Source organism: Numida meleagris, chromosome 3, assembly GCF_002078875.1.
Source record: "Numida meleagris isolate 19003 breed g44 Domestic line chromosome 3, NumMel1.0, whole genome shotgun sequence".
Classification (NCBI taxonomy): Eukaryota; Metazoa; Chordata; class Aves; order Galliformes; family Numididae; genus Numida; species Numida meleagris.
Window position 1 is genome coordinate 68,901,097 of NC_034411.1, and position 15,464 is coordinate 68,916,560.

Below are 15,464 nucleotides of genomic sequence, written 5' to 3' on the forward strand. Positions count from 1 at the left end.
ATAGATGAAATCTGGAAGGTATTTTCACAGATGGCAATTCCATAACTTCAGTACCGAAAGTTTCCTCAGTCAACTGTCTTAAATCTTCAAGCTCTTAGTGAAGTATTTTGCCATCTGTCCATGCATCCATAGACAGGACTTGAAACATAGGACTTGGACTAATTAGCAGTCAAATTTTAAAATAAATAAATCCCCAAAAATGCTGCACTGCAGCGCACCACGAATACACAGTCCCCATAAATTAACTTTCTCTGTATGCTTCACCACAGTCGCTGAGGTGCCAAAGCCTGGCTCTAGCTCCCAGCATTGTAGCTTCTACGTGCGGTGGGTCTGCTGAACACACACGTCTTCAGCGCGGGTCTCATCTCTGCCAGATCCCTGATACACATGCTCACTGCAGACACTTTACTCCGCATTCACTTCCTTCCTCAGCTTCCCTCTCTAAATCCTGCTAGTCACTTTTGTTTTGATTAGAACTGGGCTTGCCTGGACCCTAGTAGAAGTCAAGGGAGACAAGTTTGGAACAAAAGACTCTGCATGGAGACCTCCGTACTTCAAAGAGGGCACTGCTGTGTCAAATTTAACAACAAGCAGCGAGGTAATATTGATCCCTTTTGCTTGCCCAGAACTTCCAGATATCCTGAACAATTAAGTAGCTTTTGCAGGCTCCTACCACGATAATGCAGTAATGGAAAATATATGCTGGATAAATGAAATCATTCTTGTGAAAGCACAAAATCATGTGTCATTGGATTAGAAAAAGTCAGCGTTAAACATATTATGCCATGTTCAACCTTATCTTAGAAAAAATAGTTAAACTGTGGCTAAAACATTAGGACTTTAAAGACAAGGCATCTGATTCATCATCAGAAAGAATGTTTGGCCAAATTAAAGGAAAAGAGTTTTAAGGTGCTGCTTGTGTGTCTGATTTCCCATTTAATCTTAGTTGAACAGGCTCAGTAATTCTCCCTCTTTCGTTACAGGTATTTGCAGGAGTAACAAACAAGAACAAAACTTATATTGTACAAACTATAGTGCAGTTCAGAATACTGTAAGACGCACTGCAAGGAAAAAAAGGCTGGCTCCTATTGTTATCAGATCGTACTGGGCCAAACGCCCGTAAACCGCTGACATCTTGTAATAACAGTAACTTGCAGCAACCATAAGAAAGTTCAGATGAAAGTGAGAAATTTCAAACCAGCCACGTTTCTTTTAATGAGAAAACAAAATACACTGACTCTCACACACTGCTCCTCCCTTCCTTCCTCTCCCCATCTCATAAAAGAGGATCCCAAAGAAGGATCACGTTTAAGGTCCCAGTTGAGAACTCCTAGATCAAATTCTGAACGCGGAAAGAATTCGGACTATACAGTCAGGTCCAAGGAAACATGTTCTAAACTCATCAACCCACCCCATCCTGAAAAAAACATATTTCTCAGAACATGAAATTATAACCCTTGAAATTCACAAACATATTTAATTCCATCTATTTACATTCAGCACCTTACTCTTTAGTATCATCTTTAACATACGTGCTTCATGCTTGAAGAAAAATACACTTTTCTAACATAATCCATACAGAATGTGCACAAAAAACATCCACGCCATTTACACTCTGCTGCCAGAATCCAAGTAAGTTATATTTACTGAAGTTGCTTGTACAATTTTGAGCATGCAATTAAACATGTTTCTTCTATCAAAGCTCAAACCCTTCTCAGTTCTTAGGAAGACTTTTTCCACGTGCATTACAAAAGGTTTTCACTCACTTCTCCTGTCCAGTCTGTTTCACCCCTTGACAAAGAGATCTTCTAAAATTTAGCAAGAGCTGTTCACACATGACTATGTGCAGAATCCCCATCATAAAAGAGAAGTGAGCTACATTATTCATTCCATGCTAACCTATTAAAAGTCCAAAATGACAATACTGAACAAAAGTCAGTGAGGTGAACATTCTTCGTTTTTTTTAAAGAAACAGTGGAGTAGGCACATTGCTGCACTTGATGTGGCTTGTCTCAAAAATTAACTACTTGTAATTTTTATATGATATCGAAGGACCTTAATGCATGACAAAGCTATAAACCATCAGAATATAGCTATTTAAAAAAAGAGAGGGAGGAGGGGGGAGCAGGAGAGTAAATGTTTGTAGACATGCCTTATATACATTGCACAAACGCACAGACGCCCATATATAATCACTGACATGTTTCTGCCCGAAATAATGCATCTAACTCCAGGTACCTCATTACCAGAAGGGTAACAACCACCTAAAGGTAGTTTGGAGAAAATCAATCACAATGATTAGTGCTGTAGGAAGGACTTAAAAGGTAGAGTTAAATACTCAGTACTGCAGCTGTTCTATGAACAGAATTTTCACTGAGTGAAAAAGAAGAGGGGGTTTCAACACAAGCCTTGTCTGCTAAAAATAGTTATCAATATAATTGTGTAATTAGTGAAGCACTGACGCTACAAAAACATGACTGCAATCTGCACACAACTCCAAGAAGAAAGAAAAATCATTCACTGCAAGCTCACGAAAACTGGGTATAATGAGCTTAAACTATTACAAGAATTTTGACTCAACATCCAAGTAGCTTTTGCTCACAGCAAGATCTCATAAACTATACGTAACCTTACCAAGAAAAGGTAAAGATAAAGCAATGAAAACATTGCTGCAGGTTTCAAGCTAGCTTTAACCTGACTTGTAGCAAGGTAAAGGCTTCTTTCCTCTGATTCTGTACAATTATTTTAGTAGCTAAAAGCATTGCAGAATGGGTGAACGCACACAGAACAATGTGCATGCTTAAATGATGAACTGTTTTCAAAGCAGTTTCTAACAGCAATATTTTGTTTCGACAGATTAATAAACTCATGTCTTTGCCCTGAAAGGAACAGTTCACATGAGCAAATTTTTCAAATGAATGAAGCTAATAAGAATAGGGTCCAATCAAGCAGCCCAGTTTGTTGTAAAAGCTGCACTGTAAAATAACTTCACTGATTTTTCAGAGACATTTTTATGCTCTGGCTGCTACTGGCACCATTGGTCAGGCAGCAGCTGACACAGAGCAGTCTGTACACCAATACCAATTATCTAAAACGTATTCTGCATTGAAGTATATGCTGCTTCTCTGCATCTCTTTAACTACAAAGAAAGCTACTTCTAACTGATGCAAGGAAGATAACGTAAATGTGAAGTTTATGCACATTGCAGGTTTTCACAGAAAGAAAAAAAGTGAGGGACATATCTTTGTTCAGAGAGCGATCCCTTGCAGAATATTAATAAATTCCCTAAGGCATATCTCTAAGGAACACTCAAAAGGACTGAGGCACACAGCCTATGTGCAGTGAAAGAAGCCATTTTTCATTGCATTTTGCACTACAGCCTAAGAATATCGATAAACTGCAGGTTACTGAAGTGTCAACAAATACTTTTAATATATCTTGCCAGTAGAAAACTGCATCCTTTCAGGGAGAGGACACAATAGAACGGAGAACTCCACATTTACCACACTTTTTTTTTTTTTTTTAATTTTCCATGGCTACTGTACATTATAAGACAGCACACCATGCCTAGCATTACTTGAATGCATCATGTTATCATGCAGTTCAACTCTTCCGTATTCCCACAGTTATAAGAATATCACTGTTTCCAAGTGTATCTTGTTATTAATATTGCTGCTGTTCAATAACATACAGTAAGACAAAATTAAATGAAAGTTTTTTTTAATTATTTTTTATCAGTGAAGTAAATTTACAGAATTGTAAAGACCGATGTTGTGACTTAGAAATGTAGAAAGAAGGGAAGATGGTGGGGCGAAGCAGGAAGAAGAATGCTCTTATTTAAGTATATTGTTAATTCAGTTTAAACAACAACAATAAAGAAAGCAGTAGCAAAGCCAGAGGGCACCTATGTACCAGTACAAAGTCAAAAGTGTGATAATGTAATAAATTCACTATTTAATTCCACACTTGGCCCATAATTCCAAGTGCAAACAGCTGATACTGGTGTCCAAGCCCGTAAGCACGGGGTATGCATAACACAGTGAGATCAGAAATCACCCCAACACCACGAGGAACACAACAACACGCCACAGCAGCGCTGCCTGCAAATTCGAGTCACCCTTAAACATATTCCTTGAGAAAGCCTGATGAAAGTCAGCACAAACGGCCACCAAACGGAATAGACAAATGGAATCGCTGTGCCCTCATGAACCAACCCTCCCTCCTTCAATGCAAACGTCATAGAAAATGGACAACCATGCCAAGAGTTAAGGTGTCCTTCTGCATCCCCGGCATGGCCCAAGCTAACCCTGAATGGCTCCCGTGCCCATCAGATGCGGGTTCCAAGCAGTGGATGCTAACACAAGGCCCAGAGAGGTCTGCAGGCACCTTCTCCACAAACCACTGAACCTGGGAAAAGCTCCCCTGGGGTCACAGCTTTGTGGACAGCCTCCATCTGAAGGCACCCTGCCACAAGTGCCCACGCTCACACCGGTGTGCTGAGAAACAAACCAGTAGGAACAGGCCTCTTCCCCACAGCCCTACAGAGAGCTTTTGACCTCGCTTTGTCACCACTGCAGTCTTTTTTTGTTCTGGGAGGGAATATTTAAAACTCAGCCAAAGCAACTGCACGTTCCAGTGTACCACCACTGGGACACTCTCAGGCCTGAATTACTGCAAAGCAACACTGTAACGACATCTTAATTTCACTGACTGATCTCAACAGTGCTTTTAAAAAGCAATTGGAGGTTTACAATAAAAGTGTTTCAAAACGCATTCAAATGTTACCTAAACGAAAAGAGTATTTACTTCTCCTTTTTGGAGCTTGCTCTTAAGCATTTCCAAGGAAAAGCATCTCCAGCTGCAGAGCACAAGCCAACAATCGCATTTATCCCAGCAGCATGCTTGTCCATCGAACTGCTAACTGCAGATGCTCCTAAATACCGAGGGAGCCACGTTACTTCCCTCCGTGTGAGCTCACAGCCCTGCTGCGCCCAACCGAAGAAGGGGAAGGACAGAATAGGGTCTTACTTGGTGCACAAAGACATCAACCGGGGACTCCAAGGGGCTTCCCTCTCGGCTGCTCATGGAGATGAACCCGAAGCCCATCCTCACATTGAACCATTTGCAGTGGCCGGCTCCGTGCCAAAGCGGGGATTCCTCCTCCTCCTCGTGCTCCGGCAGCCGCCCGGGCTCCTCGCCGCCTTTACTCGCCCCTGCTGAGGGAGAGGGGGCAGGGGAGGAGAGAAGGAGGAAGATGTAAAGAGGAGTTAAATTCTGGGAACATCCTTAGGCCACCATGTAAAGAAGTTACTACGGAAGAAAAAAGGAAAAAAGAAATAAAGGCGAACGAAACGCAATGAGGGCGAACTGCGGCAGGAGCCCGTTGGCTGCTAAGGAAGCAGGCAGCCTGCTCCCGAAACGCGTCCAGAACTCCACCGAAGGCCTCGGCTCGGCCCCTCTCCCACCACCGCTCCATCTGCGGCCCCATCCCGGCCCGCGGACGTTACTTGGGTATTGCTGCTTTAAGACCGATCCCATTTCCCGAGCGCGGCTCTCGGCCCAATCAGTCCCTCCTGGCGCGGCGCGGGCGGACGGGGGGGGCTGTACCGCCGGCTACGGCACGTGCGGCGCGGCCACCGCTGCTCCCCAGCGTGCGCCCATCGCTCCTCCGAACGCGCTCCGGGCGGCGGCCGGGACAGGTGTAGGGGCGCGCTCTCATCCCGCCGCCGGGACGGGGCCCGGGCGGACGAAGCCGGCGGACAATGGCCCCCGGGAGCCGCTCGGGGCTGAATGGGAGGGGGCGGTCCGCGGCGGTCCGGAACAATGAGACCGCGGCAGCCCCCGTGCGCGGGCCGCTAAGAGGGGAATGCGGGGCGGGGGGGTAGGGAGGGCGCGGGGAGCGAGCGAGCGAACGAAACCGGCGTAAAACAATAGAAAAAGAAAATTAACCTTCGGCCATGTTGCCCCACGGGCCCTCTGCTCCAAACTCGTGAGATGAAAACTTTCCCTTTGGATCGAAGTGCTCTTCTGCTTTAACCCAACATCCTGCGTCTGCACGAGCCCCAATTTCGCTCGCATGGTCCAACGTGCTTTCCCCCTTTTGCCTTTTCCCTTTCTCTGGCGCTCGGTCTCTGGCCCCCCGCGCACACGTGACTTTGCCAATTACATGCTTTCTCGCTACTAATTTCGCATCGGGTCCTGAAGGGGTTGGGAGAAGCGGCGGCAGCCAATCGCCTTCGCTACAAGCCTGACACACCGAAATAATTTATGAATGAACACGGCGTTTCCAACGCGGCTTTTTTTTCATTCTTTTTTTTTCGGCAGCTCACCCGCGCGGCGCCGTGCGGGAACCCGCGGTGACACACGCGCACGCGGACGGAGCGCACACACGCGGGGGCGGCGGGGCGGGCGGCACCTGAGGAGCGCCGGGCTCGGCCCTTCGGAGCGCTCCTCGAGGGGGATGGGGGAGGCACTGGGCTTCACAGGTTTCTCCGCCATCTCTTTCCGGGGGAGGGGATGTGATTAATGACTTCCTAAATAGGAGCCCGGTTTTCAGGGCTGGTGGGAGAGTGAACCTCGGGCGGCGGCGATTGTTCCCCAGGAGCGCTGTGGGGAGGGGGAGAAAGAGAAGGAGGGGGAACGGCAAAGGATCTGCCGGAGAGGAAGGCGGAAAAAAAAAAAAAAAAAAAAAAAAGCCCGAGAAGGAAGACAAAGAGACAACAGACAGCGCGGACCGGGCGCTGCTGTGCTAAATTCCCGCTGCCGGCGGGTACGCGCGGCCCCGTGCCCCGCGCAGGTGGGCGCGCACCGTGCGCTGCCCGCGGCCGGGCGGCATCTGCAGCGCCCCGAGAGAACGCGCTGCGCCGCGCCGGGCCGTTCCCCATCGCTCTCCTCCGTAGTGAAGGTACAAATGGAGGTACGAACTGAGATTTTGCCTTCTCTCACCGCCTACCCGCGTGTCACCACGTCACGCGCCCTTGCCCCGCCGCCCACCCCTTGGGCTCCGTTCCTCTGCCGTTACCCTCCCGCACCCCGAGGTGCCCCCGCCGGGCCGGGAGCGGTGCGCGGGCTCCAGCCCTGGAATTCCTCCGCAGTCCCCGGCCAGACATTTCCCATAGGTTATTTCGGCGGTCGGCTTCCTGCGCCGAGCTGCTCCCCTCTGCTCGCAGCCTCCTCCCTCCGCGCAACAGCGATTATTTTACCATATTAAATCACGGTAATCTTATACGGTTGGATCTTATGGCCGTAACAATTTCTTATATATAATAAATACAGGAGATGTTAATGCGCGTGAAACCCCAGACATGGAGGAGAAATTCAGGTCACCTGCGGGAAAAAAGCTTACAACGCTGGCTGTTAGTGTCCGAGAGCGCTCTCAGAGCAGTGGAATGACCCGGAATACGAGCTCCCTCTGCCCCTCCTTCGAAAAACACTCCGTACGCGTGGCAATAAAGATCCCTCGGAGGGGAGCGCGTGGGATGAACAGGCACAAACGCTGCCCAAGCCCAACAAATGGCTCCCAAAGTCCCTGGTCGGTACCTTTCATTTAAAATAAAATTAATTGTGCGACGTTTTTCGATTAATAAATTAAAAAACGAGGGATCGGTAACTGCAAATATATTTGATGTGATGTATTTATGCTGCAAAATAAATGCCGGTTTGTGAAATCGGGCGGTGTGTGCGCAAGAGCCTTTCCTGCGATTTTCAGGCCTCCAGTATTAGTGGAATTAAGGTCGGGGTCACCGGACCGGGCGGCGGTGTCAGATGTTATCGGCTCACTCATTTCCTGCGGGGACATCGGCCTTTCAAGTACTGAGGGAGAGAGCTGTGGCAGCCGGAGGCGGCGGGGGAGAGAGGGAGAAAACAGAAAGAGGAGGAAAAAAAGGAAAGAATGAAGAAAGAACAACGGAGCACAGCCCAGTGACGCCCTTACAGAACCCATTCGCTGAGAATCAGCCGTCATTTTTCCCGCTGGAGGGGGCGGGCAGCCCAGGGAATAAACGGGAACAAGCCTACAGAACGGGTCAGGGAGAAGTGAGCTGGCTGGCAGTAGCCCGCAGGCAGAGAGGTGTTTCTGTCCTTACGTTTCGCTACAAAGATGCTAATTTGCGTAAAGACAGCTACAGGAAGCGGATCGTTGTCTGTACAAATGCACTGAGAGCCCACTTGAAACTACATAACCACCGGCGATAGTTTGTCTTATCACATTCCTAAAACTTTTAAAGTCCTAACTACGATTTCTTCTCTCCCTTTAAAAAAAAAGACACCTCCCCACCCCCTCAAAAAAAAACAAACGACGTCGACAAAGACGGCAACAACGACACAAACCCGGCAGCACTCCGGGTGCCTCTGAACCAACCCCGGTGTTACACGTGAAGCGGAGCCACGGCCACAGCCGCCGCGCCGGCCCTCCCCGAGCGGGGGAAGCCCCTCCCCGCGGGGGTCGGCGGGGGCCGCCCTCCTGCCCCGCGCCGGGGTGCGCCCCCTGCCCAGCCGAGCCGGGGAAGGGCGGCCGGGCGGCAACGCCTCGAGGACAGAGCCTCAGAGGGCGAGGACCCCGGGCCCGGAAGATCCATTAAAGGCGATCAAAGGCGGCGAGCTGCCCGCCGGGCCGGCTCCAGGTAGCCCCGCGGACCGGCTCCCTCCCCGCCCGCCCTCAGGAACCCTGCTGGCGGGGCCGCGGGACCCGAGGCGATGGCGGGGGAGCTCCCGAGGCAGCGGCTCTTCCCGCCAAAACCGCCTCACCTACGCGCCCGAAGCCGCCCCCTTCTTTCCGCCGCGCGACAGACGCCGCGCAGCGCTCGGCCCGAGGGCAGGCTCTGTGCTGCTCGCCGCGCCCCGCCGTCGGCAGCGGCCCTGCGCCTCTGGGGCCCGCTTCCCGGCGCCCGCCGCCCCCGGAGGACGCCTGAGGTGCCGGCTGTGCCCCGCCGCCCCCCCCTCACGCGCCGCTTTCCATCCTCCATTCGACGCCCCCAGAAAACGCGGCTCCCTTGAGAGGCGGGAAGGTGGTGGCGTGCTGCCCTGCCCAAAAGCGGGGCTCTGCCCTGCTCCCCGCCCACCCAAGGCAACGCGTTTAACGAACGGCGCCCGAAAAACTTTTCTAACCACGAAACGAATTAAATGAGCTCCGCTGCGCTCCGGCTGCGGCTGTCCCGAGGCGCGGGGCGCGGAGGCAGCGCTCACAAGCGCCATGCAAGCAGCGGTGTGCTAACCGTGCCGCCGCACCAACGCCCTCCGGGAGCTGCCCCGGAGGGGGCGTCCGGGGCGTCCGCCGACGCCGAGCACACAGCCCTCAACGCCGGAGCGCCGTTCCTGCGCGGTCCCCGCCTGCCTCGGCGCGCACACAGGTGGGAGCAGATCCCCGCCGGCCCAAAGGAACTCAGCCGTGCTGCGAGCGCACAGCCACCACCCTTCAGCGGTGCTGCTCGTCTCCGCGGGAACTCCGCACCTCCCGCTCCGCGCATGCTCCGCCGCGGGCGGGCGCCCGGGGGAGGGCCCGTGGGGGCGGGCGGAGGCAGGGTCCCAACGCCACGGCACTTCGAAGGCGCCATGGAAATAGCTTGCCGAGTTGGGATCTTAGCGACTGAGGTGTGTGGGGCCTCTAGGAAACGCACCTTCGTGGTAGCTCAAGAGCATCTGGGCTCCTAGAGTTTACAGTAGATACCCAAAGGTGTGTTACTGCAAATTAACTTTCTCTATAGAATGGTGTTTACTTTTCTTATTCAAAGTACATTGAGCAAGAACTCTGAAGCTTGTGGATGAAAGCAATGATTCTTCCAGAAAAGTAAACAAATTGGGATGCAGTCACTGGGGCAGTGGGAAAGAAGCACTATAGCACTGTTGTTTCACAGATACAAAGTGAGCCACGTAAGATGCTATAGAAAGGACTGACCTGAGCCTGAGGAGACCTTCTTGAATGACCTCATCGTCTTCTGAGGAACCTAGAATCAGAGAGCTGGAGTCAGTGTTGTGTACATTGTACCGAGTTCCATATTTAATTACCTCTTCTCCAGTTTAACGGCTCATTAAAAGGCCATAAAATGCCGGTACTTGGCTCTGTGAAGTGACCTGTAACCATCCAGACTGTGAGACTTACCTAGCTCATCAGAAACACCAGGAGATAACCAAGACATAGCATGAACACCAGCCGAGTCTCTCTTTTTTAAGCATCCTTAAAAGCATCCTCCCTTTTACTGCGCTCAAGAAAGCTGTGCATCTGATGGCAACAAAGGGAAGAGACACAGATTTGCAGGACAGAGGAAGCTGTTCTTTTCCTTTATCAATATTTAAAGGCAGTAGGTAACTTAAGAGCTCGTGACTCTTGTCTTCCCTATGTGTAAATTGTACGAATTAAGCGCTCAGTCACACATGATACATGATATTAAAAAGTGATAAAGAAGATATCGTTTGGTATCTTTCCTTGTCAAAATTGTAACTCAGTGCCAATTTACGAGAAAAATATTTTCCATTAAATCAGTTAGAGAATTACACTGTAACGTGTAACAAAGCTACATTCTACATCTCAAACAGAATAAACTCAATTATTCATAAAAATACAGATGTTTAGCTTTGCCAAAACTCTATGGAAAGTGCACTTTTGACCCAGCTGAGCAAGGCCTGGCTAAGTTTGTACAATAAAATACCACGCAGAAACCAAGTATCACAGACAGTGGGAAGTACGGAGGAAAAGACCTCAGTTTTGGGTAATCTCCCGAGTCAGGCTATCCAGTTTGTACAATACAAGAAAGATGAATAGGCAGGAGCATGCACAAACTCACCTGCTACAAGCCTGTCCACTTGTCACCCTCTCCTACCTTTTGGTTAATCTACTTTAACTAAAAAGCGACCAAAGCACGTATCTTCCTATTTACATGTAGGACTGATTCTCTTCTCTTCTAGAGAAATCTAAGATTTGTCTTTTTCCCCACAGAAGAGAGTGGCCTGACTGTTCCCTGTTTTCCCTGGGGGAGGGGAGGGGGGGCTGAGAATATTCCACTAGGAGTGAGCAAAGCCAGAAGATGAATTATCAAAGACAAATGAGAGTCAAATTTCTCTAGCTTCCTCTTCCCCTATGGCCAGTTATTCTGTGTCCCTTACAATGCTGGGAACTGGAAAATGGTGTGGCACTGTCTTTCCTTTCTGTGCAATAACAGTAGAAAACAAATTCAGCTCCTCCCCCTTTGTAATAACTGAGTTTTCCACAAGAATTGTGTGGACTTGTGCTTTGCATTGAGCCTAACCCTGCTTTTACACCTTCAAGTATTGAAGTCCAATCTCTGTGTTTGCTCCTTTGTTCTGCCAACCTGTGGCTACGTGGCTTTTGTGTCTTTCGGATTTACTTGCATTATTTATGCGACATAATGAAATATGCAAGCATAGAGTAAAGGATCTGTTCTTGGCTTTGACATAAAGTCTGCCTCAGTTTATGACGGGATTAAAAATAAAGCACAGTTCTTAAAAATTGTGGCAGAAAACAGCAGAAACACAAGTTATTCTTGTTTCCAGTATCACCATTCCAAAGCTTTTGTAAGCACTGCATATTTTAAAATACTACATAAACATACCACATTATTAAGTAGAAGGAAGGGGATGCAATTTTATATACTTATATATAAAGTAGCTGTTTTAACTAACTTTCCAATACGATGCACAGAACTTGCCACCAGGGATGTAAATGTAGAAAAGCCTGAGCATTCTAGGAACTCATTTAATCCAGACAGCCTAAGTGAAAAACTGACCAGCATGTATTTCGGTACATCCCACTGCAATCTACAAGCAGTCAGTCACTGACTTAAATGGAAGCAGGCTGGGCTCTGAAATGAGTGATGACCAACTCTCCTACACCTCCTTATGCTGTACAAAAGAAGAAAATACTTAGGCTTGTTAGTTCTGAAATTATTTTGGCAACTTTGAAAGCAATCCTAGCTATGCACTCACAGGGTGCAGGATACAGGGGCAATAGGCACAACAAACAGTGCAGTGCACATCATGTGGAATGACTGCAGGATAGGAAATACAATAAAAAGAGTTAAAGATGTACTAATAGACAACAACAGCAATCCACCTCTCTTTACAACTAGCACATTTTATAATTCAACTTACTTAGCAGCTTATATAGTTTATTTTTTGACAACTTATTGATCAGTGGGAGATAACACTAAGTTTATATATTATTTTGTTTAAAAAAGTCTCTTTGCTAAGCAGTGTTTTGATTTTCACATCATAAACCCATTAGCTTGGAGAAGTTTTCTGCCTAAGAGATTCAGAAATGTGATTTCCTCAGATGGAAGTAAAGTTGACATATATAGTTAACCCATTAAATAAGCTACATAGTTTTCTCCAAAAATAAGTCAAAAATAAAATTTCAGAGGCTAACCCTGCTTCTTTCACAGGCAGTGGTAGTGAGGGGACCGATTTCTTCCACGGAGTAAAGCCACAAGTATTTTTTTCCCAGGAATGGCTACTGTTAGTACTACCTAGAGTGTAGGAAGAGGAGAAAACTCACCAAAGCTTCATGCTTTAACAAATGAGGAACAGGGGAAAACAAGCCAGTGTTAAAGGAGCTCTTTAGTAGTACTAAAGAGTAGTAGTAGTACTACTCTTCATCAGTAGTGAAGGCTTAAATGGATGAATGCTACAAAATACATCCAAAATTTAAAACCTCTATATTCAGAACCCAAAGACAGGAGGAGCATACAACACCTGTTTTTATTTTTTATTGTTTTAAATTTTTATTTTGGTCAAATTCTATTAAGTTAGAAAACACATTTCATAATCCATAAACGTTGTTGTCTATGTTTTTAACCAATCGAAAAATAACTGACTGTTAACTTTTGCTTACAGTTGTTGACTGCTGGCTGAAGCACTATGCAGACAGTACTTCGGTTTCAGAAATCATCAGTGAGTATTGCCTTCCACTCTGAATTAACTTCTTTTAAGAATATTCACAAGTATTCTTTAATGCACAAGTCTAAATGATGGATATGTTCCTGAGGTGTTCTCATTGTTTTAACTCTTCTTCTGTTTTCGTTTCGTTATGTAAAATGGTTAGAATTAAATGCGTAACAAAATACTCCTGAAGATGGACACTCAGGTGTCGATATCCATAAGCAATTACAGGAGTAAAAAAATTGTGTAAGTTCTCACAATTTAATTGAGTGTAGGCAAAAATGTATTTTCTTCCACACTTCTTAAAATATTAGCAAGAGAGTATACATTGAGCGCATGTGAGAATTTCCAGCATTGATGCCGAAACACTTCAAAACTGCTGATTCAAAAAGATTAATTACACAATAGCAAATAAAAACCCCGTTTTTATTCATTGGGTCCTCTTTTGTAACTGATCCTATGTAGGATAGTAACAGTTTGAATAGGATGCAAGTTTCCCTTTAAAATGAAATACTATTGTTACATTAATATGGACAGTATTTTTGCATTAAAATATTTAGGATTCGTTTAAATTAGAGCTTTAATAATATCTACTAAAGAAACATGATGAACAATAATATTTTTGATTTAAAAATAGGAATTAGATAACCACAGTTCTTTAGAGTATTTCGTTTATACGATCCGTAATTTTATACAATCTGCATTTGGCTATACAAAGGTTAAGCAACCAAACAGTAATTACTGAATAAAAAACAATGTAAAACAAGTATGTTACAACTCATGTTTTATAAGATTCAAGGACAACATTTTCAAAATAGACAATTAAAAAAAAAATGCAATCAACACCTCTCCTACTGCTGCTTTTCCTGCTTCGCTTTTGTTTGCAGCGTTTTGTTCCCCACTTACAGTTACCACAGGTATTTCGAAATGGCCACAAATTGATTTGCTACAGGTTCTGTGTGTTCCTAAGCAAATAAAATCAAGAGAAAGAAGCTTCCTTCTGATGGTATTCATTTGCTTTCAGATTGATTTTTTAATTATTATTATTTTTAAACTAATTCCTCTCACAGAAAAAAAAATCCAACAACTTTAAAAGACACGATTCTAAAACCATTGGTAGATCAGCATATTTTTCAGATTTTGTAGTTATTTCTGTGTGTGAGAAACTACATTAATTTGTAAGTTCACAAGCGGAGAATAAAATTTCTCTGCAAACAAAACAATATAAATAAAGCCCTGAAGAGAGACATTTCAAAGGCCAAAGTAAGAAAGATGTGTACACCTACTAAGGTAACAAGGCAAATTAAATACTTGAGTTTTTAGTTAAAGGAAAACTTTTTTTCCCCATTCTCCAAGGTTACACCAAATTGAATGCGTATCATTCCTGTTTGGTGTAAAAACATCATAGTTTTAATACAGAATACACTTTTTCTCCATGCAAAACCATTTTTTAACCAGGTTTAGAAGTGTTCTCTAAATAAACTGCATAATTTACAATTTTCATTTAGGTTACAAAAGTACTCTCACCAATTAAGACTAACAACGTCCCATTGAAAGCAATTGCACTAGAACAAGTTTTATTAAAAAAAAGATTCTACAGACTTTTGTTTGGTTTTGTATAATAACTTTACATAGTTTGCTCAAACCTCCTCTCTGAGCTTCTTTACATTATGCTAATAATTGTTTTTTATGGAATTTACACTTAATCTATGGCATATCCTTTCCCTTGCACATATTTCTATTTTTACATGCCGTTACTCTACAAAACAGGGTTTTTTTTCTTGGATCGCTGAGTTAATACTTGAGAAGGTTTACAGTTTTAAATAGAGACTATTTTTTTTCTGTCATTTGTACTTTAAAAGACAATGAGCAAATACTGCTCTGAATACTGAGATTCAGCAAGGAATGAAACAGTCAAACCAAAGGTTATAACAGTAAACCAGTAGCTCACTATTTTAAGCACCAATATTAATTTTTCACAGAAGCTTGGACTGCAGAGGGGGTATACTGCCTTCTTCTGATTTTAATGGGAAGGAACACCAGCTCTACACATCAGGTGACTCACCCTTTAACACCACGCAAATACAGAAACGCAGTGGTCGTTATTTATAAACTGTAGTGCAGCTAGCTCATTAATTCAAACCAGAAAAAAACTACACAGGGATGTTAGTGGCATATAACTAAAAAGTCATGATCTCTTCAAAAATCAGTGCACACATCTAAGTAGGTGCAGGAGACACAGCCTCAAGAAGAAAATAAAAAGGGTATGATGGGATACAAAAATAGCAGGGAAGATACAAACTTTAATTTGTGGGCTGCTGTTGCAATACTGCATGTGGTGTAAACACATATAAAATGTTACCCACACGATATTTATTAAATATGTTCAGAATATTTTAGGAAATATGATTTAAAGTATATGTGGTGTTATTAATAAAAATATTGAAACAATACCTTCAAATAGAACTCAGTCTTAATTAGTGAAAGAATACAATGTGGCACGTAGCAAAATGACAAGCACATACATACACACTAGTTAAATGAACAGTTTCCAGGTCTACGTAATTATTGCCCAC

The 15,464-nt window shown here is 45.3% G+C and overlaps 1 protein-coding gene across 10 annotated transcripts in view; it reads right to left on the bottom strand.

Moving 5' to 3' along the window:
- Positions 1–15,464, bottom strand: part of LIN28B (lin-28 homolog B) — a 92,292-nt gene that overhangs the window by 73,980 nt on the left and 2,848 nt on the right. For 3 of the 10 annotated variants that reach the window (XM_021391672.1, XM_021391673.1, XM_021391681.1), the window contains exons 2-3: positions 9,893–9,941; positions 5,029–5,216 (exon numbers count right to left, since the gene is read on the bottom strand). In XM_021391672.1, coding sequence (XP_021247347.1) covers positions 5,029–5,216; positions 9,893–9,926 — 222 coding nt within the window. In that variant the 5' untranslated portion in view covers positions 9,927–9,941. Of the gene's footprint in view, positions 1–5,028; positions 5,217–5,949; positions 6,662–9,892; positions 9,942–10,096; positions 10,217–15,464 lie in introns of those variants that run through there. The other 7 variants (XM_021391677.1, XM_021391675.1, XM_021391678.1 and 4 more) reach the window with 6 other exon arrangements.